Genomic DNA, 24,399 nt, shown 5'->3' with positions numbered 1-24,399 from the left:
GGTTGTGAAACAAAACGGTGCATACATAAGTCAATAAATATTTATCGACATAAAAAAATGTTGCCTTTGAATTTTCCTTCAAAATCGGCACGAACTTTCCGGACGACCCAATACTTGTTTGAATGCATCTGAGTAACCATGTGGGTAACCAGAACGCTTGATTGAGCACTCGGTTGAGCACAAAGCACTTCAAGAACTATATGCGAACAGACACAGTCTGAATTAGAGGAAGAATGAAAACGAAAATCGCTCTCGTGAAGTTCCTCGCGAATCAAGCGGGAATTACGGAAGAAGCACCTGACTTATTGAACGGAGCCTTCTAATCTCGCGACAAGTCACCGCAATGTTGTCTGGCTTTTGGTCTGCCAATTAAGGCAAAGCTGCGACCTTAATCTGCTCGTCAGACACTTCTAAAAATACGACATCAACTGCGAAATAGCACGTCGGCACGGAAGTTCCGGGAAATCATTTTCCCGATTCAGCGCGGACTTGGCATGCGCGAGGAGTGTTAATTGAATGTTTGGAAGGAAAATGGTGTACAATTGCATCTCTTGTATGAAAAAAACATCGGAAGCATGATGTAACTTATGCTGTGGCCACATTCGTACTTTATTAAAGGAACGTTGTATTCAAAATGATGAAAAATTATCTTATATAGGATTTTACAATGTTTTATATTCTAATATAAATTGTATTATGTCTACGAATCTATAATATGTATTGCGCCAATAACTAAAAGATATTTGAGTCATAATTTCATAGAACATAGCCCTTGCAAAGCTTGGTCTGCATTTATTAAAAGAATTTCGTGAATCTTTCATGAGTCGTTAATAACGCCATGAACAACTCAAGAATTTTTGATAATTCTTTTTGAGTCAGATCGGTTTTAAAATTGCGGTCATTAATCGTGGACGTATGACGAAAGAAAAACGTAACTTTTGATCATAGCACTTTTTATACCTTGAAGATTTGTGCAACTGTTTTGCCTGCATCGTTTATCTGCAAAACAAGTTGCGCACTACGATTAAAAAACAAACTACGTGTCCATTGTGATGGACATCTGAAATCATCCGATAAGCGGCTTTTGTTTCATCGTTCGTCTCCGGTATTGTCTACGGAAATCTCGACCGCTTTTAGATCGCGTGACGCGTGCACGGCGGAGCGTGAGGCATAATTTTAGAATCTCACAGAGTACGTATGCTAATCGAGCACGTTATTTTCATGCAAACGAGATCTCGTCGGCAAAAGCCGCTAACGTACACGTTAACGTTCGTGTAACTGGTACAGTGTGTCTCAACATTAACGCTTTTTTCCTCTTTTTCCTTCCATTGAATTAATTAGTCTCGTTTCGAGTATATCTACTGATGTGCAGCTAAGATCCATTGTTAACGGTTTTAAAATAAAGCGTTAATAAAGTCAAGGAAATTATTCTCAATCGTCCGGGCTCTCTTCCCATACAGCACCGATTAATACAGAAAGCTTTCAGGAAGGTTTTAAAATCATTTCAAGATTTCACATTTCATATGCAACATTTCTCAAAGGATTCCGCAATATGTCATACGAAATGTTGCAACAGAAATGTTTCTAAAACCTACCACGTGCAATAAATTTGAAAAAATGTGAATATTGTAAAAAGTAAAATTATATATATATATATATATACCTAGACCAAGTGTTCGATCTTTAGTGAAGCTAACCAGTTGACCAAAAAATGCATTATCTTCACGTATCCTTTTTTTCTTTCAAATATAAGCGTTGGTTGAACAGAGAATTATATATCTATATAATTCTTTCCTTTTAATCAACTATTTGGAGGAAGAAAAAGGGAAATATATAATATAAGAATGGCTCTTTGTCAATGTGCCAACAATTGACGCTTTTTAAAGGGAAACTTGGTGAATACTTGGTTTAGCTATGTATGTGCATATCTATATACATCTTATATATATTATGTATTTTTTTCATTAAGCATATTTATTATATTAATTAGATTGCAAATATTAAATAAAAACGTACAATAAAAATAATAAATACATTTTATATATAATTTTTATTATAACTTTTTAGTATTTGCAATCTTCTGAATACTCGTATAATAAATTTCAATATAATTTCTGAAGTATTTTCAATTGATTTGAATAAGAGCTTTGTAATTTGTGTGCAACATCATAGGAAAGTTTCAAACTTATTTCAATTAACCTTCAGTAATATATCAAAAAGATTTCAGCTATTTTAATCATCTTTCGGCAATATTTCAGAAAGGTTGCAGATTGATCTGTACCTTTCAGCAACCTTTCTATAAGGTTTTGAATGCAAGTGTCGCGGATATTTTGCTATTCCGGAGTTGTCTCATAACTGTTGCAGAAACATTTTGCAATGCTTATGAGATGCTTTCGTCTGTCAGATGAAATACTTCTGAAATATTTCTGAAATGTTTTCGTGCTGTATGGGTTCCAATTGCACTCTTCAGAAAAACTGAAGTTCTTATGAAGTCCTTAACTGAAGTTGTATATTTTTTTGCAAAACAATTGTTTTTATGAAATGACAGAAAGGAAATCCAATCTCTTAATAGGGAACTGAAGTGCAAGATCTACTGCCAGACAATCGATTATAAACATGGATCACTGCAATAAAAATAATTGAAAATGATTTTCAATTTTATATCCCTTTATTAATTCAATTTCTCGAGTAACTTGTGATATCGATTAAACTACAATTATCCTCGATCGATGTTTACGTAGGATGGTCTTACGCAAGATGTAAGACAAGTTTAGCTATTTTCTCGCAAGTGCTCGGACGATCTCGATCTAACGTTATACGTCTGGAAAGTGCCCGTGAAGACTTTGCTTTTCCCGTTCACCAACTCAGACAGGTCTAGCTCGCGAAATGTAGACGCATCCAAGAGGAAGTCTGCCGATCGGCGGACAGAGGGGGAGAGAAGGAGATCCACTACACGGCATAGTGTACACTTCATGCTCGACATATTCTCACGAAATTGGAGATCTTGCTTCTCTCTCTCTCTCTTCCTCTCTTTCAGAAATGCAACAGAATACTGCAACGATTCACTCTTCCGTTCATGCGTGCATCGTGGCCCGCCCTTGATGCGCTCTTCGATGCAATCCATCCCTTCTCGGACTAGAAAACACATTCCTACTATTCTTTCTCTCTCTTTCATTTGTATTTGCCTTGCCGATTAGTATACGATGCGCTTATTCTCGTGTTCTCATTATGATCCAAATGTATCAATATTGTTTTTCATCCTTTCAACAAAAAAAAATAGAAAACGAAATTAATAAGTATAATTCTGCAAAAAGGGTATAAATTTGTGAAGGAATAAAGAAGATGTGTACCTTGAAGGGTAAATAATCTTCGATTAGTCTGATGCCGCATGTTAATTGCAAGATTCCGCAAAACAGCTGGTCGTTTACTGTGGAAGATTAATTTAAATGCAAATCTCACAATCGCACTTGATTCTCCACGGCAGTCACGGCACAGTCACAGTGTAGAGTTCTTGATTTTTCATCGCTAGAACGCGAAACTTCGTTAACTCCGCTTTTAAGCGCGTGCTAGAACGAAAATTAATACTTTTTTTACTATATAAAAGAATGCAGTGGAAAATAGAGAATAAAATACGGCGAAAGTAAGGATGCCAGCTGCTTTAGTTCAACCGTGCGTTTATGAACAATTAACGTAATAAAGAAATGTATAATTACTGGTACCTTGATTGGAATTAAAGAAAACATGTTTGTTGTTAAATAATTTTCTTAAATTTAATTTTTTAATTTTCGTACGTGCATCGTAAAGAAGTATTAAATAAATACTTTTTAAAATTATTTTATTTATATATATATATGTCTTTCGTTCTTTCAATATCTATTATATTTTTTTATTATATAAAAATTGTATTATCCAGGAAATATATATGTATATAAAATTAATAAAAATATATTATTATATTTATAAATTCAATAATTTCCCTAGTTTTCTCTATTTTTCATTATACTTGACATTTAAAAATATTTCTTTGGTCGTGCTAAGCTGCAAGACTAATGCCGTTATTCGCGAATCAAGATCGAGGTATACAATACGCTGCTTTTTCTCCGTGAAATGCAAAGAATTCTGTGTATGAACGCGAAGTTCGATACGTCGGCATCAAACTAGGTCGATTATCTATCCACGTGACCTACATCGTCGGCTTGATATGTAAAATTCTTGTAGTCTATCTATGATGATAATACCAGTAACACGATATTTACATTAACAGATATAATTTATAAGATTTTCTTTATTTGATCAATATACTATCTACGGATCTTGGAAATAACAAAATCAGCGAATCCCGACGTGCTTCCATCATCGATAAATTTCGATGGCCAGATAAAGGCAGCAGCAGCTAATAAAGTGTCGGGTAAATAACACTGTGAACGTGATCACGTTTTACAGTCCAAATGGGTTCAGTTGGTCAGAGAAAGGTACACGAGACCTCGTTTTTCGAAGAACGCTCAGGATGAAGCAGAGATTTCATAAAAGCTCTTCTTTCTTTTCTTATCTCTCTCGTTTTGCGGTCCGCCGAAAGAAGTTCTCGTGTAATTATTTACAGACATCTTGTATTGTCTTTGCACTTTGCGCTCAATGTTTATCAAGTAACATTCAATTTCTTTCAAGAGCGAGACAGAAATTTGTGAAAATTCATTAAAACTAAAAATAAATAGTTAGCATGTATCTTGATGACAAAATTTTGATGAAAATCTTGATGAAAAATTTCTTTAAAGAGTTCTGAGTCTGTCAAAAGTCACAGTTCAATAAAATAAAGGTAAAATATCATTCTTAATTGCAATATTATTATTTTTTAGTAAATACTAGTAACATAATAAAAAATAGCAATATAATACCTGAGAATTTATTACATTAATATGTGTGACGTGCTTTATTTTATATTGAAAGTTATCTGGATGAAAAGACTAACACAATATTCAACATGTAACTATGAATTTCCTGGGAAATTAAACCACGTATATCGGTATTATTCCATTCATGTTCGTATTCAAAGCTAAATTATAATGTTATCGACGCGGCCAGTGCATCATGTTATCACAACGAACAGTCGCGTCCCCATAGCAGATATCAAAAATTAAAACTGCAAAACAATATTTTTCGCTTGAAAAATAAAACCACCAATTTACCATGATTACTGTTTCAAGCTTTCTGATCAGTTTTTTAAAAATTTCTCGATTATAGAAGAATACGAGAATAGAGCAAATCAACTCAATTATGATACTAAATTGGAACGACAAATATATGTAAATTAATCGAGTTTTTAAATCACTCAATAATTGGTACTTTATTCTATTCAGTCATGAACTCTTTTTCAAGGAAACTAAGTTTCCTTGAAAAAGAATTGTCGCAAAGTTTAATGAAGCCAAAATTAATGATGCACTTTTAGTATGAACCGCTCGATTTGACAGGATTAAGAGAGAGGGATGAGGTAATGCAAAATGCCAAGTTTCTGACATCGAGACTACACTTTGCGTTGTTGATACAAGCCAAGTATAGGATGCAAAATCGAGCGATTTCTTCTTCATTAATCCATTCTCTTCTCTTGACCTAGTCTTTCGGATTGACTCCATTGTGTATGGCAGAATTAACCCTCGAGTTCGAGATACCGCGAGACCTTGCATATGACACGTCATCGTGAGGAAAAGATGAAAGATTCATAGAGATTTGAGTAAACGTAGATAAAATAACAATCTTATCGCTTTATTCTGATAGTGAAATTAGAAATGATTAATTAATCGTAAAGGAATAATCAATCGAAATTTTAATCTTCCTTGGAATATATATATATATATATATATATATATATATTTCACTATATTACATATATATGCACACACACACACCTACATACACCTACACCCACACGCGCACACACCACATAAAAAGGATTTGGAGTATAAAGAATAATGAACGCAGCAGTTGGAATTATAAAAGAACTAAACGAACCGCAGGGTTTTCTAATTCCTTAGGCCTTGCTGAATCGACGATATTGCAAATTCGAAATTGAATATCTCGGTACCTAACTATCCTAGCACGAAATTTCAAAAACGATTTTAAAGCTTTGAAACCCTACTTTTCGCAATTTAAATCGAAATTGTGCACGACGAGTTTTTTAAAATGGCGGAAAGGGAGAGCATGCGAAATTGATAAATGAAGATTCGAGTTTGCGATGGCACATGGTGTAAAGTAGGTATTGCAGCCCAATGGGACTAAATGCATATAAAAGTATAGAGTTTTATCTTTAAAACGCTTTTTTACAAAGCTCGATGCGATCATTTTTTGTTGAGATACTCCAAATTTACTTAACAGAGTGTTTTCTTTTTTAAAGTTGCACAACTCGGCGAAAAATGATCGCATCGAGCTCGGTAAAAAGCATTTTAAAGATAACACTCTATATTTTCATTTGCATTTGGTCTCATTAGGCTGCGATATCTAATTCACGCCATGCACCGTCACAAACTCGGACTTTCGGTTATCACCTTTGCATCCTCTCATTTTGTCATCCGCCATTTTGAATCAAATGGCCGACCATAATTGCCATTCAAATATTCTTAAAGTGGATACTTGAAGCTTCATTTTGCATTTTTGAACATATTTTTATCTTCATTATTTACCAAGTTATGATCATTTGAAAGTTGGTAAATTTTTCCCTAAATTTTAGTGTACCGCTTTTTTTGGGAGTGAGTGTATATATATATATATATATATATATATCAAATACATTTGTGTGCTATTATTAAGTTTTAGCTATTATTATTAGTTTCAGAAATTAGATGAATTACATGTTTAAAAAGTTTGTAGTAATATCGAGATAATTGAATTAAATATGATCGTACGTACCTTGAACTGTAAAGTACTCTTCCGTCCTGATAAAGTCTGACAAACTTATTCGGACTAGTAATCGTGTGTAAGTAACTGTGCTTGCCGTTGTAGAAGTACGTGTCGGGTTTCCAAATTCTCGCCAACATAGAAATGCTCAATGCCAGTGTTTCTTTACCACCACCTTTAAACGCTAAACGCCTATCGACCCACGATTGCCGGAAGTAACAGTCCATCGAATACGTCTGCGGGGAATTTCAAAATTTGATTAAATCACCTTTATAATTGATATTGATACTAATAATATTTGAAAATCATAAATGCTTTGAACAGATTTTTATTTGCTGTAATCAATTAACTTATGGCTTCTAAATTACTGAAGCTTCGTTCTCGCAGATGTCACGAGATGTATAAAAACATGACTGACCATGTCCACCTCGGAAATGGGACCCATGCTGCGTACCATGATATCAACCTCAACTGTAGCCGGAGGTCCACCGAAATCCGGCCTGATACTGTTATCGTAACCGCGAAGCAGATTGTCCAGCAGGTCGCTAATGTTACTATGATTGTTACTTTGCGTCCGTTGCCTGGCGGAAGTCCTCACTCCCGCAGCCGTTCTAAAGCAAGAGTAATTACATCGAACAAGTAATTGCTGCTTGTTGCGAGATTAACACGCTAAAGAAACGGTCGCTCCGTAATACGAAAATTCCGCAGCGGCGAGAAACACTTTCAAACTTTCTTAAGCGTTCTTCCTACAACCACTGGATACTTGCGTTGTTTCGGCAGCGCTTTCTCAAGAAATTCACCGTTATGACAGCCACAGATGACGTGTAACAAGTGTATTAAGTGTATTAAGACACGTGAATAATAATTGTAACTGTTGCAATTACATTTGCAAAATAATAATTGTTCAATAAAGTAAAAAAATAATGGATAAAGTGCACTCCAATATCTTTATTAAAATAATGATTGTAATGATGATGGAAATGATTATAATGACGTTACGGTAAATAATTCAGTTGATGTGGACGGAAAATGTAGAGGCAAATTGCGCTTGGCAGTATTAATACAGCCGGCATTCAGTACACAAGACTCAACATGCGTGGTTCAAGATTTGAATCACTCCTCTCATAACGAGCAAATTGGCCGGTTCATTCACTCTGATGATACTTGAAGATCGAGTGATTTCCAACGTAAGAGGATGAGAACTAATCGGGAATCGTGCTCTAAATGCCCGAATTCTAGCGTGATCCTCCAATGTACGAATACACTTACCTATACATGCTTGAATATGTATATGCTTAGATGCGTACACAGTAAAAAATAAAATGTTAATTTTAACATTTTTTGCATGTCCCAGAAAGTCCACTCTAAATTTTAAGTTAAAGCAACTCATTCGTCATATGTTACTTCTTGACAAACTAGAAATGTTAAGTAATTAACACAATACTTTACATTTATTTTTGTTACTGTAACTTTAAGTGTGATGTAAAAATAACATACAAAGTAATTGAAAACTACATGGAAGAGAAGTTACAATAACTCATCGGAAAAGTTGATAGAACATTTTCGTTCGTACAATATGAACATTTACTTTTTATGTTATATTAACACATGATAGTAATTATTTCAACTTAAATTATTTTTGATAGAAACATTTAATTTTAGTAAATTTGACTATTTTATATGTCAAAGTTCATGATTATTTGAAGATTTACTTTAACTTCTTTTAGAATGTTAAACTGACTTTGTGACATGTTGATTGTTTAAAATTATTGTGTTAAAAGCATTTGAAATAATATTCCATTTCTAAGAGACATACACAAAATGTTAAGTTATGAAGTTAATGTAACATTAATGTAACATATAAAATTGTTATAAAAATAATAACATATCAGTTGTATGTTAATTTTACATTGAAGTAGTAATCAAAACATGGCAACACAAGAAAATTTTAACATATGGACGCACAATTTTTAACGGTGTATGAGGTAAATCATCGTTTGCCTTTACTCAACCGCGTACCGAATCCTTAGTGCACGCGATTCACGAATATCTCTATTCTATATGCACAAACATATAGCTGACGCAATTAAAGCGGCTGAAACTTGCCTCTGCGAGAGAGTAAATTATGCTGAGGAACTGTATTTACCGTATTTGAAGAGCGACGTAAAACAAAGCCGCGCTCGCGCAATACTTCTCGCAATGTAGCTGCATTTTCGAGATTTTACGGATTCAAATCTCAAGCAAAACAATATTTTTATTTTTATTTTGAGTTAATATTGAAAATTTCGATGCAATTTTGATTTTGAAACGATTAAATCCGAAATTTGAGATAAAAAAGAACACATTAAGACGATAAAGATATCGCTCAGAATATAAGAGTTTATTTGTATTAATATTAATAATACTTAATAATATTAAACATTATAAAACAAAACATAATGCAATGAATTATTCAAATCCGTGGAAATAATTAATTTTAAAACTGTATAAATTTATTTTACCAATTTAAATGAAAAAAGTACGCGCGGTTTGCTAAATAGATTACGTATAATTAATATCATCAAAATGCATAGAGTAAAATGTAATGGAGATCTCGTAGATTAAACTTACAGAAAGGAAGCATAAGAAGTGATGAGATTAGCAAGAGCGAGCAGGACTCTTCGCTTCATAATGTTCCAGGCCGGATCCTCGTTTCCTTCGTGTGGAAACTCCCTCATCAATCCGATTTAACAACAAGATCATTCGATATCTCGCGCTATAACAAAAATTAATAACGTCACTGGACGTAGATGAATGTCACAGCAAATTAATAATGATGTCTATATATTGTTTTAAGTAATCTTGTAAATAAACTTGTCTAGAGAGATTTCTCAAAGATTAGAAGATTGTATCAATAATATCACACAATTAACTTTAATCCGCGAATTAGAATGTCTTTAATGAAAGATCTCCAGGGGAAAACGGTGTCATAAATTTAATTATATATTTTATTATTATTATATATTATATTATTAGTTCATAAATTTTTATTCTTGTTTATTTTATCAAATTTTCATATTCTGGTCACGGCTCATAACGCAATGATGAGCCAATTCAATGATAATTTCTTATTGACAATGCGAACAAATAATCTGGTTTGATTGTGCTTCTGGCAACAGTAAGAGGTCACGTCGTGCGGAATTGTCGCAATTCGCGAATCGTCCCAGGAATTTAGTTATCGATTGTATGAATGACACGCTGATGACGTTTGTGCATAAAACGAACGTTTCTTCTTTAACGACAAACGAGGCGGAAAATAACGACGTGCTGCGAAGCTTCATAATGTCATTAAATTTCACATTACGCTTGCATGCATCGTGAAAATTCGCTCTTGCTCAATAAACATTCGGTGCATCGGACTGCTAAGATCGATCCATGAGAAGCAACATATAAATAGTCTGATAAAAATTGATACGACAAATTGCAACGATCGTAATAGGCACAGTAATTATTTTGTTTGTAAGTGACAAAACTTTACATATGTCTTAAATTTACGATAGCCACTAAACTACATCTCCAACGAAACTACCCAACGGACGCGGCAAAAGAGACCTTCTAAACTTCTGAACGTCTTTTGGGTGTCTTTTGGATTTCTAGTCTTCTGGATTTTCGCATACTTGTTTCGATTTGGGGCGTCGCGACGCGTCGCGTCGTCGCGCAATAACGCTTGATAGACAGACGGGTGTCGAATCAGCAAATCGGTAAATCTTGACGTTAACGCGGTGCATGCGTGTGAGGCACGTATGCGTGATACATCGCTCGCGCGCAACACGTATATATTCGTCCCCGAAAATAGTTTCCAGCGAAAGGCGACGTACGTTTGACATGCGAATAAACCGCAACGTACGCAAACAGTCATTCGTACGTACGTAAATACGGTATACGCTTTTTACCATTCGCAATGCCAGGACTAGCTTGATAATCAGCATCGTTTGCACACCGTAAATCGAGGATTTTAATTACACAACTCATCTCGGAAAAGCAACTGTTCCTGAGTAATTATTGAAATTATAGTTCACAGTCGTTTTCTAAACACATTTAGATAAAAAGCCTGCTGAGATATATTGGACAGAAACTGTAACATAGATGCGTGTAAAGATGGATGTATCCACACGTTATTCGTCAAAATTCTTTCAACTTTTTTAAAACTAAAATATCTTTAAAAACACTTACATGGATTGTCTTGGACAAACAGAAAAGTATATTTTAAAAGAGACGAAAATATTGTTTCATAAATATCTGCTGCGTCTCGATGGCGACTTGCCTGAGTCATTAGAATCGAGTGACGCGGTTTATGAAAACTGAACAGGGAAATAGATTCTCGGTCAATCTTGCTTAGAAAAAAAAAGAGGAACCTCAGAACAGACGAAGAGTATATTGCGTGGAAACAATGGACGACGTCTTGGCGACAACTTCGATGTGGAGTGGATGGTGACATGTCCAAACGAAATTCGTGGTGCTCGTAAAAGGCGGCCCGCATTTACGACGGGTCTATCAAGACATTATATCACAAGAGCAATCGGATGTTTCCTGGCTTTGAACAGTCCTCAGGTAATGCACAAACAAGTGCCACTGCTTATTTTAGAGAATGACGTTAAAAATTAGTGGTTTAATCCTCTCGGTAAATAATTTTATCGAGCGAACTTGAAGCAAAACATGAGATTGAAATTTAATCATCCAGTCAGCAGATTTAAATCCACGAAAGTAATACGGAGGTAGCGATCAAGTAGACTGTCGCTCAGAAAATTAAAAAATGGTGCGACCGTCAAACCCGCGACTTATGGCCCGTGTGCTGGACGCAGTGGCCAATCTTAGTGACACTAAAGGTTCATCAGCCCGCGACGTTCTTGCTTTCATCCGGCAGAGCAACATATCAGCGAAGAACCTGACGGTGCAGGTAATAAATGTATCTGCATGCCACATCGTGCTTTGCATAATCTTCGTCTGCGCGATGTTAATGCGATTCGCATATTAAATTCATGATTCGCGTGCAAAGCTCCTTTAGAATGCATCACATTCGTCCGCGTATGCATTTTAAATCAGCATCGCTTTGTATCTTACGTAAGTTTCCAGTTTAGTATTGAACAACTTAGAACTATTTCTAAAGCAACTCAATTATTAGGGGTGTGATTTAGTTTTGAGGGTTTTTTTGCTCAAAAACGCATGTATTTAAATATGATAATGAACGAATACCTTAATCCAAATATTTTCCTTCGTTTTCTATAACTTTTTCCCATCTTTCTGGCAAGAGATGGATTCCACCGCGATAAAATCACTCTTCTTTTCAGTTGATCCGTTCGTCGACGAATTTTCGCACTTCTTCCAAATTATGAAAGTGTGTATCCTCTAAAGCGTGTTGCATCGACTGGAACAAATAATAATCGCATGGAGCAATGTCCGGAGAATACGCGGGTGCGGTAAGACTTCCCATTCAAGCTCTAATGGTGTTTCTTTCACTGATAACGCAACGTGAGGTCGAGCGTTGTCACGAAGAAGAATCACTTTCCGTCCTTTACTCGCAATTGGTGGTCGTTTTTGGTCCAATGCTTGCTTCAACTTGTACAATTGGTGTCGATAACAATCAGCCGTGACAGTCTCGTGCGGATTTAACAGCTCACAGTACACTATCCCACCAAATACAGAGCATTACTTTTGAACCGTCAATATTGCGTCTCGGAGTGGATGTTGATGGTTCGTCTGGATCCACCCATGATTTTCTGCGTTTCGGATTATCAAAATAGATGCACTTTTCATCCCCAGTAACAATCCGAGACAAAAGACTCTTCTTTTTTTGCCTGGCGATCAACGAAATGCAACTGTTCAACCGGTTCGCAATGGCACTTTCCGATAATTGATGTGGAACCCATTTCCCTTCTTTCTGAATTTTTCCCATTTCATGTAAATGTTTGGCAACTGTTGTACGATCAACATTTAATGCTCTGGCAAGAGATGGATTCCACCGCGATAAAATGACTCTTCTTTTCAGTTGATCCGTTAGTCGACGAATTTTCGCACTTCTTCCAAATTATCAAAGTGTGTATCCTCTAAAGCGTGTTGCATCCACCGGAACAAATAATAATCGCATGGAGCAATGTCCGGAGAATACGCGGGGTGCGGTAAGACTTCCCATTCAAGCTCTAATAGTGTTTCTTTCACTGATAACGCAACGTGAGGTCGAGCGTTGTCACGAAGAAGAATCACTTTCCGTCGTTTACTCGCAATTGGTGGTCGTTTTTGGTCCAATGCTTGCTTCAACTTGTACAATTGGTGTCGATAACGATCAGCCGTGACAGTCTCGTGCGGATTTAACAGCTCATAGTACACTATCCCACCAAATACAGAGCATTACTTTTGAACCGTCAATATTGCGTCTCGGAGTGGATGTTGATGGTTCTCCTGGATCCACCCATGATTTTCTGCGTTTCGGATTATCAAAATAGATGCACTTTTCATCCCCAGTAACAATCCGAGACAAAAGACTCTTCTTTTTTTGCCTGGCGATCAACGAAATGCAAATGTTCAACCGGTTCGCAATGGCACTTTCCGATAATTGATGTGGAACCCATTTCCCTTATTTCTGAATTTTTCCCATTTCATGTAAATGTTTGGTAACTGTTGTACGATAACATTTAATGCTCTGGCAAGTTCTGAAGTGGATTGTGTTGGATTTTCGTCCAATAATGCTTGGAAATCTGCATTTTCAAGCTTTCTTGGTTGTCCCGAGCGTTCTTTGTCCTTCACATCAGTATCACCACTTTTAAAGCGTCTAAACCAGTATTCACAAGTCTTAATTGATGGGGCAGAATCACCATAAGTTTCCACAAGAATTCTATAACCGTCAGTCGCAGTTTTCTTTTGATTAAAAAACAAAAGCAACGCATGTCGAAAATGCTGTTTCGGAAGTTGCATTTTTACGATAATATAAACGTGACTGTTATTGCATCTATTGCTACAATGCTACTAAATGTCATGGATAATGTCAACACTGTAAGAAACAACAGTTATCGGAAACAGCTATTGGAACAAACTGACACTACAGCCATCTGTTGCAAAACCCTCAAAACTAAATCACACTCCTAATAATTAAAATCGAATCAATCAAAATTATGTAGCAAGGAAACCTTAAAACGCGTTCGAGAGAAGAATTAATTCTATTTACAAATGGTCGAAGTCGATTCAATATAATGCATATAATATCCATATTCAATGTAATGTACATATAATATCCAATAATACAAATCCAAGCAATTGACATTCTTGTTGCAGGTGCATCGAGCTTTAAAACACGCAGTGACCGCCGGGCTCTTACGGCACAGAAGCGGCCGCTACAAGGTATTGGCTACCCTAAACCCTATTTCTACCCCTGCATCACCTGCTAATAAGAATCCAGTTAGCAATGACCAGAAAACCAAGGAAAAGAAATTAAAACCCGACGTATGGGCACCTGAGAGTGACATGAAATCGTCTCATCAAACGCAAGAGCGCAAGTACGTAAAATTGTTTATGTGTGACTAACACCTGTCTTTTCTTGGATTCATTAGTGTGTTTGATGATGATTTACAAGTATTTCACGTTTGAATAAGTTCATTAGCCTCTATTGAAAGCTGATAATGATAAATTGTTTGAACAAAAAGGAGACTTATGATCGTAATGCAGAGTTTTCTAGAGAGAAATTGTAATAGGTCGTAATAGCTAATTTTGCTTCATATTCATAAATGTAGGAAAGGATCCACGTCACAAAAACGAAGTAACGGGCATCACAGCAAAGCGAAAAGAAAATCTCGTCGTTCGCCGTCTACTAGACGAGCAAATACAACCGCACGGAATCGAAAGGTGCGCTATCAAAGCTATTATAATATATAATCTCTTTACTGAATTTGAGGAAAACAATATAATATTAGAAATTCTAAAAACTGAGAATAACTGTTACAGTTGCTGTACAGCAAACCAATAATTCTTAAACGGAAAAGTGGTATGAGTTTTTTCATCTTTTGACTTGACAATCTGGATTTTGACATCCCAGCAGCGACAGCGGAAACGCAGGCACGACGACGAAGAATTCGAGAATCTATCATCTGGTCGCTATATTTTGTACGAGTCGCCCGTACCATTGAATCACAAGACGAAGCGTTCGAGAGTATCCGAGCAAGAGCTCGAATCTGACTTCTCTGATGATGAAAGCTATCATGAAAGCCGCGTGAACCGGAAGCGCATTTCTCGAGGTAATTTAAATCACATTAGAGCAGTAGAATTCGTAGTAAATTAGAAGAGTTATGCGCTGTCGCATTTCTTATGATCTTATGCTTCTTATGCATACTACTTGGCAATTGTTTTGGTTCCCAAAGGAATTGCATTTTAGTACTGTTATTTTTTCAAGGTTTTATCATGAACTCTTCTTAAGGGGGGAGCCTGCTTTAGAACGTTGAAAATAAGGTATAATTTTACGAATGTTTTCGGAGAAACTATACAGCGGATCATTATAAAACTTTGATGCATTTATTAGTACATGTTTAAAGATAAAAATTATTTTTTGATTTGAATATATCGTCTGTAGAGGTCGTCCTGGAGGCATCTTAGTGCAGCCGGCATTGTAAATTGGTGAGCATTCTCCTGCCTCCAAATTTCATCCAAACTGAAAAATTGAAATATTTTCTCGTTATTTATGAATTCCCATCGTCGATGAACCTTTAATATTCATAAAAACATTAAGTTAAACAATTATTTTTGCATGAAAAAGTTCAAAAACTTTGCCTAAAAATCGTACTTTTGTGTTCTAAGCTCCACCATTTTGGCACTTTTCCACTTTTTTCTTCTCTCTTTGGTTCATCGACGATGGGAATTCATAAATAACGAGAACATATTTCAATTTTTCAGTTTAGACGAAAGTTGGAGGCAGGAGAATGCTCAGCAATTTGCAATGCCGGCGACGCGGCTGCACTAAGATGCCTCCAGGACGACCTCTACGGGCGATATATTCAAATCAAAAATAATTTTTTTTATCTTCAAACATGTACTAATAAATGCATAAAACTTTGATGCATTTATTAGTACATGTTTAAAGATAAAAATTATTTTTTGATTTGAATATATCGCCTGTAGAGGTCGTCCTGGAGGCATCTTAGTGCAGCCGGCATTGTAAATTGGTGAGCATTCTCCTGCCTCCAAATTTCATCCAAACTGAAAAATTGAAATATTTTCTCGTTATTTATGAATTCCCATCGTCGATGAACCTTTAATATTCATAAAAACATTAAGTTAAACAATTATTTTTGCATGAAAAAGTTCAAAAACTTTGCCTAAAAATCGTACTTTTGTGTTCTAAGCTCCACCATTTTGGCACTTTTCCACTTTTTTCTTCTCTCTTTGGTTCATCGACGATGGGAATTCATAAATAACGAGAACATATTTCAACTTTTCAGTTTAGACGAAATTTGGAGGCAGGAGAATGCTCACCAATTTGCAATGCCGGCGACGCGGCTGCACTAAGATTTCTCCAGGACGACCTCTACAAGCGATATATTCAAATAAAAAAATAAGTTTTTTGATCTTTAAACATGTACTAATAAATGCATAAAACTTTGATGCATTTATTAGTACATGTTTAAAGATAAAAAAATTATTTTTTGATTTGAATATATCGCCCGTAGAGGTCGTCCTGGAGGCATCTTAGTGCAGCCGGCATTGTAAATTGGTGAGCATTCTCCTGCCTCCAAATTTCATCCAAACTGAAAAATTGAAATATTTTCTCGTTATTTATGAATTCCCATCGTTGATGAACCTTTAATATTCATAAAAACATTAAGTTAAACAATTATTTTTGCATGAAAAAGTTCAAACACTTTGCCTAAAAATCGTACTTTTGTGTTCTAAGCTCCACCATTTTGGCACTTTTCCACTTTTTTCTTCTCTCTTTGGTTCATCGACGATGGGAATTCATAAATAACGAGAACATATTTCAATTTTTCAGTTTAGACGAAATTTGGAGGCAGGAGAATGCTCACCAATTTGCAATGCCGGCGACGCGGCTGCACTAAGATTTCTCCAGGACGACCTCTACGGGCGATATATTCAAATCAAAAATAATTTTTTTTATCTTCAAACATGTACTAATAAATGCATAAAACTTTGATGCATTTATTAGGACATGTTTAAAGATAAAAAAAATTATTTTTTGATTTGAATATATCGCCCGTAGAGGTCGTCCTGGAGGCATCTTAGTGCAGCCGGCGTTGTAAATTGGTGAGCATTCTCCTGCCTCCAAATTTCATCCAAACTGAAAAATTGAAATATTTTCTCGTTATTTATGCATTCCCATCGTCGATGAACCTTTAATATTCATAAAAACATTAAGTTAAACAATTATTTTTGCATGAAAAAGTTCAAAAACTTTGCCTAAAAATCGTACTTTTGTGTTCTAAGCTCCACCATTTTGGCACTTTTCCACTTTTTTCTTCTCTCTTTGGTTCATCGACGATGGGAATTCATAAATAACGAGAACATATTTCAACTTTTCAGTTTAGACGAAATTTGGAGGCAGGAGAATGCTCACCAATTTGCAATGCCGGCGACGCGGCTGCACTAAGATTTCTCCAGGACGACCTCTACAAGCGATATATTCAAATAAAAAAATAAGTTTTTTGATCTTTAAACATGTACTAATAAATGCATAAAACTTTGATGCATTTATTAGTACATGTTTAAAGATAAAAAAATTATTTTTTGATTTGAATATATCGCCCGTAGAGGTCGTCCTGGAGGCATCTTAGTGCAGCCGGCATTGTAAATTGGTGAGCATTCTCCTGCCTCCAAATTTCATCCAAACTGAAAAATTGAAATATTTTCTCGTTATTTATGAATTCCCATCGTCGATGAACCTTTAATATTCATAAAAACATTAAGTTAAACAATTATTTTTGCATGAAAAAGTTCAAAAACTTTGCCTAAAAATCGTACTTTTGTGTTCTAAGCTCCACCATTTTGGCACTTTTCCACTTTTTTCTTCTCTCTTTGGTTCATCGACGATGGGAATTCATAAATAACGAGAACATATTTCAACTTTTCAGTTTAGACGAAATTTGGAGGCAGGAGAATGCTCAGCAATTTGCAATGCCGGCGACGCGGCTGCACTAAGATTTCTCCAGGACGACCTCTACGGGCGATATATTCAAATCAAAAATAATTTTTTTTATCTTCAAACATGTACTAATAAATGCATAAAACTTTGATGCATTTATTAGTACATGTTTAAAGACAAAAAAATTATTTTTTGATTTGAATATATCGCCCGTAGAGGTCGTCCTGGAGGCATCTTAGTGCAGCCGGCATTGTAAATTGGTGAGCATTCTCCTGCCTCCAAATTTCATCCAAACTGAAAAATTGAAATATTTTCTCGTTATTTATGAATTCCCATCGTCGATGAACCTTTAATATTCATAAAAACATTAAGTTAAACAATTATTTTTGCATGAAAAAGTTCAAAAACTTTGCCTAAAAATCGTACTTTTGTGTTCTAAGCTCCACCATTTTGGCACTTTTCAACTTTTTTCTTCTCTCTTTGGTTCATCGACGATGGGAATTCATAAATAACGAGAACATATTTCAATTTTTCAGTTTGGACGAAATTTGGAGGCAGGAGAATGCTCACCAATTTGCAATGCCGGTTGCACTAAGATGCCTCCAGGACGACCTCTACAGGCGATATATTCAAATCAAAAAATAATTTTTTTTATCTTTAAACATGTACTAATAAATGCATCAAAGTTTTATAATGATCCGCTGTATAGTTTCTCCAAAAACAATTCGTAAAATATACCTTATTTTCAGCGTTCTAAAGCAGGCTCCCCCCTTAATCGTTTCTTCATTTTAAATGATCGCATAGGCTCAATTTGACCGAAGCAACTTTTTTCGTTTGCATTTTTTATAAAGATGACTAAGAGTTTTTTCTACATATTCCTGTAATATTCCGCAATTCTTAAGTTCTAAGAATATAATATTCAATCTTCCTGAGAGAGAGAGGTAGTTAACGTCGCTCTCTATAACATATACTTGCGCCTTTCTTTATACCTTTCTTTACGCAACCACTTGAAGATTAACTCCATAAAAAATTAATTTTGTACATTACTGAGAAAGTATGGTCCTTGTCAGCCTGAACCATTACAGCCGCTTTGCATAATGACGGTTAGAAAATCCCGTAAAAGACCGACGATAACCAAAATTAGAAGTTAAATGCACATTACACATTAGAAAATATTAAATCACACTGTTATAAAATTCGTAATATCGAGAATACTATTTTCAATAATATCAATATTAAAATATCTTTCTCTACTAACGTATCTCAAAATGCAGCATATTTTTGCAAGAGAATTATTTGATATTTTGATGGCAGTATCGTACTTTTAATATTTATTTCAAGCAAACGAGTCGCTGCATCATCGGCAATCGAAGTGTAAAGAAACGCGGGCGAAGTCCAGGGGTAGATCGACATCGCGAGCTCGTACTCCGCTGCAACGGACGATGCAACCACGGCAGCATACGATCGAGGAAATCGGAAACGACATGTCGCGATACGAAGATGAAGATCACGGATCCACGGAGCGCGATGTGACGCATCAGGAAACGCACGAAGACGTTGAGGAAGCCCGCGAGCCAAACGACAGCAACAGCGGCTTGGAGAACTCGTGAGAAGCGATTGCACTTCTCTACTTCTGCTGTCCCACACTATCGACATGAATCTTCTATTTTCTTTTTGGCGATTATATGTTGATTTATTTATCGTTTTCTAATTCTGTGTACCCTGTCTCGCGCTGTGAGTAATAAATTTTTGAGCGTTTTAATCGTGTAACCATCTTGGAATAAACATCCACGCCTGTTGGAAGATCTTATATATTATGCAAAGTGTCCTACTTTGACCGAGTTGATTTTTAACGACTGATTTTCTGGGTAATTCGAGATCGATTTTCTGTAGCGAGAACGTCATGTCAGTATACAGAGAGATCAATATTCAGATATCTCTCTTCGACACTACTTTGCTTTCGACACTATACTTAATCATATTTTTAAGATAAATATCTGATTTTATATTTTGTTATAATAAATAACAATTAATTCTTCAATAGATACGATAATGAATTGCGTGAATCAAATCATTATGTAAATTATTTCTGTTGTTGCTAATGTAACAAGGAGATATATTTTTCCTAAAATTACCCGTTATTACGATGAGACGTATCGACTTGTTGTTATATATTATATTGTCAACGTACCTATTGCATTTCGAATATTATTCAAAATGCATTGTATGTCTGACCCAAACAATTTCAATTGTATTTCGGAGCAACTAATATTTTGAGAAGAGAAATTGCATTTCGTATTATATATCACTACAAGGTGCATTGTCTTACATTATCTACTTGTTGATATACTGTAGCGTATCCTTGCGTCAGCAATCGATTTATTTTCTCGCCGTCAAACGTGGAAATTAATTGAGAGATAAAAACAGGAACAAAAGTGACAAACTGAACCACCAAATGAACGGAAAACGAAAGGATTCTTCACGACTTCTTTATTTCTTTTCCTCCTTGACAACTTCTTAGCTTTGAAATTAATACTGTCACTTCCAAAATATATATTTTGTAAAAGATAATTCTGTAAAAAAATTACATCACTAGTGGTTACTTATCACTACTAATGCAGAAAGACATTTAAATTAAAAAGAATTAATACAGGATAAATTTATCAAAGCTTGACTATATAAATTCAGGATAAATCTCAAATTCGTTCGCATTATAATAAATGTCTGATAAGTAGCATCCTACAGGAGTTATGGCTTGATAGCATATTTTCACGTCTCTTTTAACGAAGAGACGATTTGTTGCCTAAGGGTGGATTGATATCAATATGATTTACGAAGTTCTTTGACGGAACGCATAAGGATGACTGCTCTGATCCATTCACGAATCTCGTTTGCAATACTTCTTCGTATCATCAAATCGAAGGATAAGCGTTCTCACTTTTGTCGTTGAGAGCCGATATAAATGTATGACAAGCAATGCCTGGAAATACTCGAACAAAGTACGGAAGCTCTCGCGCGCCGAGACGGGATGCTATCGCAAGCGTCACTTTTACGGGATTTTTCTCACTATACTCGACCGAAGCCTCGGTGCGGCGCATTTTTCAACATGACTAAAGCTTTCTGATGTTTATCGGTTTAGCCAATGGCGTTTTGCTAGAAAAGTTTTCCGCAGCGGGTACTTTGCGTTACCGTATTCCGTTCGCCTCTCCACACGGGATGCTGCGTAAGTTCCGTAAAATTTTATTCCATGAAGTTTCTCAGACGGCATTACTTTGTCAGCATCTATTCATATCGGTATACGGAGCAATATTCAAAGAAATCAATTGTTTCACGCGCGAGCAACGTGCAATTATTCACTCGATTAATTAAATAAGTCCTAAAGACTTTTACGATATTAATTATAAATAACTATAAGGAAGAAGAAGAATGATCTTCTTCCTAATTAAAAGAGACAAGAAATAATAACAGCTCCAGCAACAGAAAGAATAAAAAATTGAAAATAAAACGAACGTTGATAATAAAATTCGTTTGAGTTAAGACAAAAAAATAAATTTCATGACAAAACTTGTTTTGATTGAGAATTATTCTGTTGTTATTCACTTTTACTTCTACTGTGCATAGATTTTTTGAACTTAAAAGCTTTTGATATTTGAATATATGCATTAATTTATGCATTACTAATCTCATTTATCAAATATGATATGTTCGCCAAACTAATTTTTAGTACGCTGTAAGCACTCATAAATGCACATTTCCGCTATTTGATCACACGACGGCTAAAACTTTATAAGTAGGTTATAGCATAATGAATAATTAATAATAATATACAGTGAAAGAGGAAATATAAATAAACATTATTAAAGATATCCTAAATAAAAGTCTTTTCTATGAAATGTCAATCTTTAACAATATCTCGATAAAATGTGCAAACATTTTATGAGAAAATAGAAAATGCTCTTGAACGCCAAAACAATGAATAGCTCTTACAAAGCTTTCAAAATTTATTGCGTAGCTATCAATGGGGCCAACTTTGGTAGAATTTTGCAACATGATATTATTATAGATATATCTTCTCTACTTTTTATGAAATAAAAATGAATTTATTTATTACAAACTATGAATGAGTGCAATATATTTTATTTAAAATGAAATTTTTTACAGAATATATATTTTGGAAGTGACAATATTCATTTCAAAACTAAAAAATTGTTAAGAACGGAAAGAAAATAATACTATAACAATAAATATTAATTAATTAAGACTATTGAAACAATTTCCACAGTTAAGTATTTGTCTTCACTGTATTACTCTCACAAAATCAAAACTCTAAAAGTTTTTTTATAATATAAAAGAAGAGGGAAACAAAGAGCAGGAGTGTAAAAATATGATTTTAGCTCGTATATTTACCTACAATTCAAAATTCTTAGAAGAGCACATTTTCAAAAGTTTTGAGATTATCCAAACATTGAGTTTGCCACAGAAATTATTTAACTACCACTGTTTAAAATAAAATTTCACAAATAAAAATACATGTTCTATTTTTATGCTTATAATATCGACGAAAACTGAGAATCAAAATTCTATCAATTTTATTAAGTTTTAATCTCAAGTTTTACAGAAACTTACCAAGAACACGTGTTTGAGTTCTTGAGTTTTCAATATTCTGAAGTTTTCACGAAATGTATTTCGATACATATGATCACAACGATAATAAAGATATCATTTATACAGTCTATAAACTATTAAGACATTTATATTATTAAGGACTGGCTAAGGTACATTAGGCGGAACTGTCTTTGGGAAAAAAGTTATTGTCGATCATCGTCACGATGACATAGCAAACGATTTCGCGATCTCGACCGTACAGGTACCAAAGAATCGCGAGAAGCACGTGGCGGAGCCACGACGCGCACTGACTGCTTCGAACGGGACAGCTGACGAAGGGTGGAAACGCCGCGCCATCCGCTCTCTGCTATCAATCCCCACCAGCGTGCCCCTTTCTCTATCTTCATCCCTCGTGTTCTCAATCATTTACATTTTGCTGATCTTATTGGATGTACTTGGCAAGAATAAATCGGTCCGTAATATCGAACAAGAATACTGTTATTATGAGAATACATGATTTTTTACAAATTTTGACCCAGAATTAAGTCACAATCGCGCGTCTTAATCGATCGTGCTGGTAGTAATCATATTTTAGTAGTTATACTTCTTTTAATACATTTGCCTTACATTTTTTAATCTTTTGCGAAACTTGTTTTCCAATAATATTAAAATGTAACAAATAATTTGTAGCAGTAATGTTGGCGCAAGAAATAAAATATTAATACAACATTAATAATTAATCTTGCTTGCAAGAAAAAAAACATATATTTTGTCCATTATTCTTTAAAAATTATATGGTACAACTATACGAGTTTTTAACTTATCGTTTCTTATCAATCTTGCATTAATATTCTTTTATTTTAAAGACACGTGAAAGAAGGACTGAAAATGGTTTTGTACATGATACAATATAAAGAAATTGCTCCTGTAAGTAATCAATCAATTGGAAGCACTCGACCACTCTGTGGTCGAGAAGTGAGTGCAGAATGGCAGAACTCGTTTCATGACACCATCGCGACGCGGGACTTTGCTTTCGTTCCCAAGGATGCATTAAGGGATTCGCTGGGCTCCATTGAATCTCTGTAATCTCTCTGGAGAACTTCTGACAGTAATTTTGATGAACTTCAGATTTATCAGCGGATCTCGTAACAAATATCATAAATCTCACATTAATTTAAAACCTAAAAATGTTCATATTAAAATATCTTTTTTGTATTTTATTTTTTATAGTATAAACATGATGTAATTGAACATGAACGATTTACATGAAACGTGCATCTCAATCAAATGGAACACTTAAAAGTTCGGGATCCGCGTTTTAATAGTTCCGCTTGGCACGTGTATTTTACGAAGTCTACAAGAAAAACGAACAAAGAAGGATTATCTAAGATTAATGGTCTGTTTCCTAGAAGGACGGGAAGATTCTGTCAGTGAGTTTTCAAGTATACAGGCAGTACAAGTTTGCGGACAACTAAATTCGTACAGTAAGTAAACTGCGTCCGCTTGTCCGGAAGTGCATCGAACATTGCAATCATTTGTTGTCTGCCGGAAATATTGGCGACGTTGTTTCACCATCATTAAGTTGAAGCGTATCGATGATCGGAATAATCTGTAGATCCATTCGTCTTTGTCACGATTCTTTCAGCTGCAGAATAGTAATGTGACATATGCAACATTACACGCGCTTCTTTACATAACATAACTGCATCATAATAAAAATTCAGTAATAAAATAATTATATTTGTTCAAGAGTAAATGTCTTCACTCACAATATTACATAAATGTCCATATTTTTA

At 35.0% G+C, this 24,399-nt stretch overlaps 2 protein-coding genes across 4 annotated transcripts in view; one reads left to right on the top strand and one right to left on the bottom strand.

Moving 5' to 3' along the window:
* Positions 1 to 22,910, bottom strand: part of LOC105274799 (gamma-aminobutyric acid receptor alpha-like) — a 34,489-nt gene extending 11,579 nt beyond the window's left edge. The window contains exons 1-4 of one of the 3 annotated variants that reach the window (XM_011331232.1): positions 22,625 to 22,910; positions 9,496 to 9,640; positions 7,304 to 7,496; positions 6,898 to 7,121 (exon numbers count right to left, since the gene is read on the bottom strand). In XM_011331232.1, coding sequence (XP_011329534.1) covers positions 6,898 to 7,121; positions 7,304 to 7,496; positions 9,496 to 9,602 — 524 coding nt within the window. In that variant the 5' untranslated portion in view covers positions 9,603 to 9,640; positions 22,625 to 22,910. Of the gene's footprint in view, positions 1 to 6,897; positions 7,122 to 7,303; positions 7,497 to 9,495; positions 9,641 to 20,327; positions 22,072 to 22,624 lie in introns of those variants that run through there. The other 2 variants (XM_011331234.1, XM_011331233.3) reach the window with 2 other exon arrangements.
* LOC113563332 lies at positions 9,647 to 14,732 on the top strand. The gene is made up of 2 exons (XM_026974794.1): positions 9,647 to 11,821; positions 14,191 to 14,732. The coding sequence occupies exons 1-2, from the start codon at positions 11,678 to 11,680 to the stop codon at positions 14,437 to 14,439; spliced, it is 393 nt and encodes a 130-aa protein (XP_026830595.1). The 5' UTR covers positions 9,647 to 11,677; the 3' UTR covers positions 14,440 to 14,732.
* Positions 22,911 to 24,399: the final 1,489 nt, after the last annotated feature.

The sequence above is a fragment of the Ooceraea biroi genome, chromosome 14 (genome assembly GCF_003672135.1).
Source record: "Ooceraea biroi isolate clonal line C1 chromosome 14, Obir_v5.4, whole genome shotgun sequence".
Taxonomy (NCBI): domain Eukaryota; kingdom Metazoa; phylum Arthropoda; class Insecta; order Hymenoptera; family Formicidae; genus Ooceraea; species Ooceraea biroi.
The sequence above is the reverse complement of the archived record's forward strand: the minus strand, read 5'-3'. Positions and strand labels throughout refer to the sequence as shown.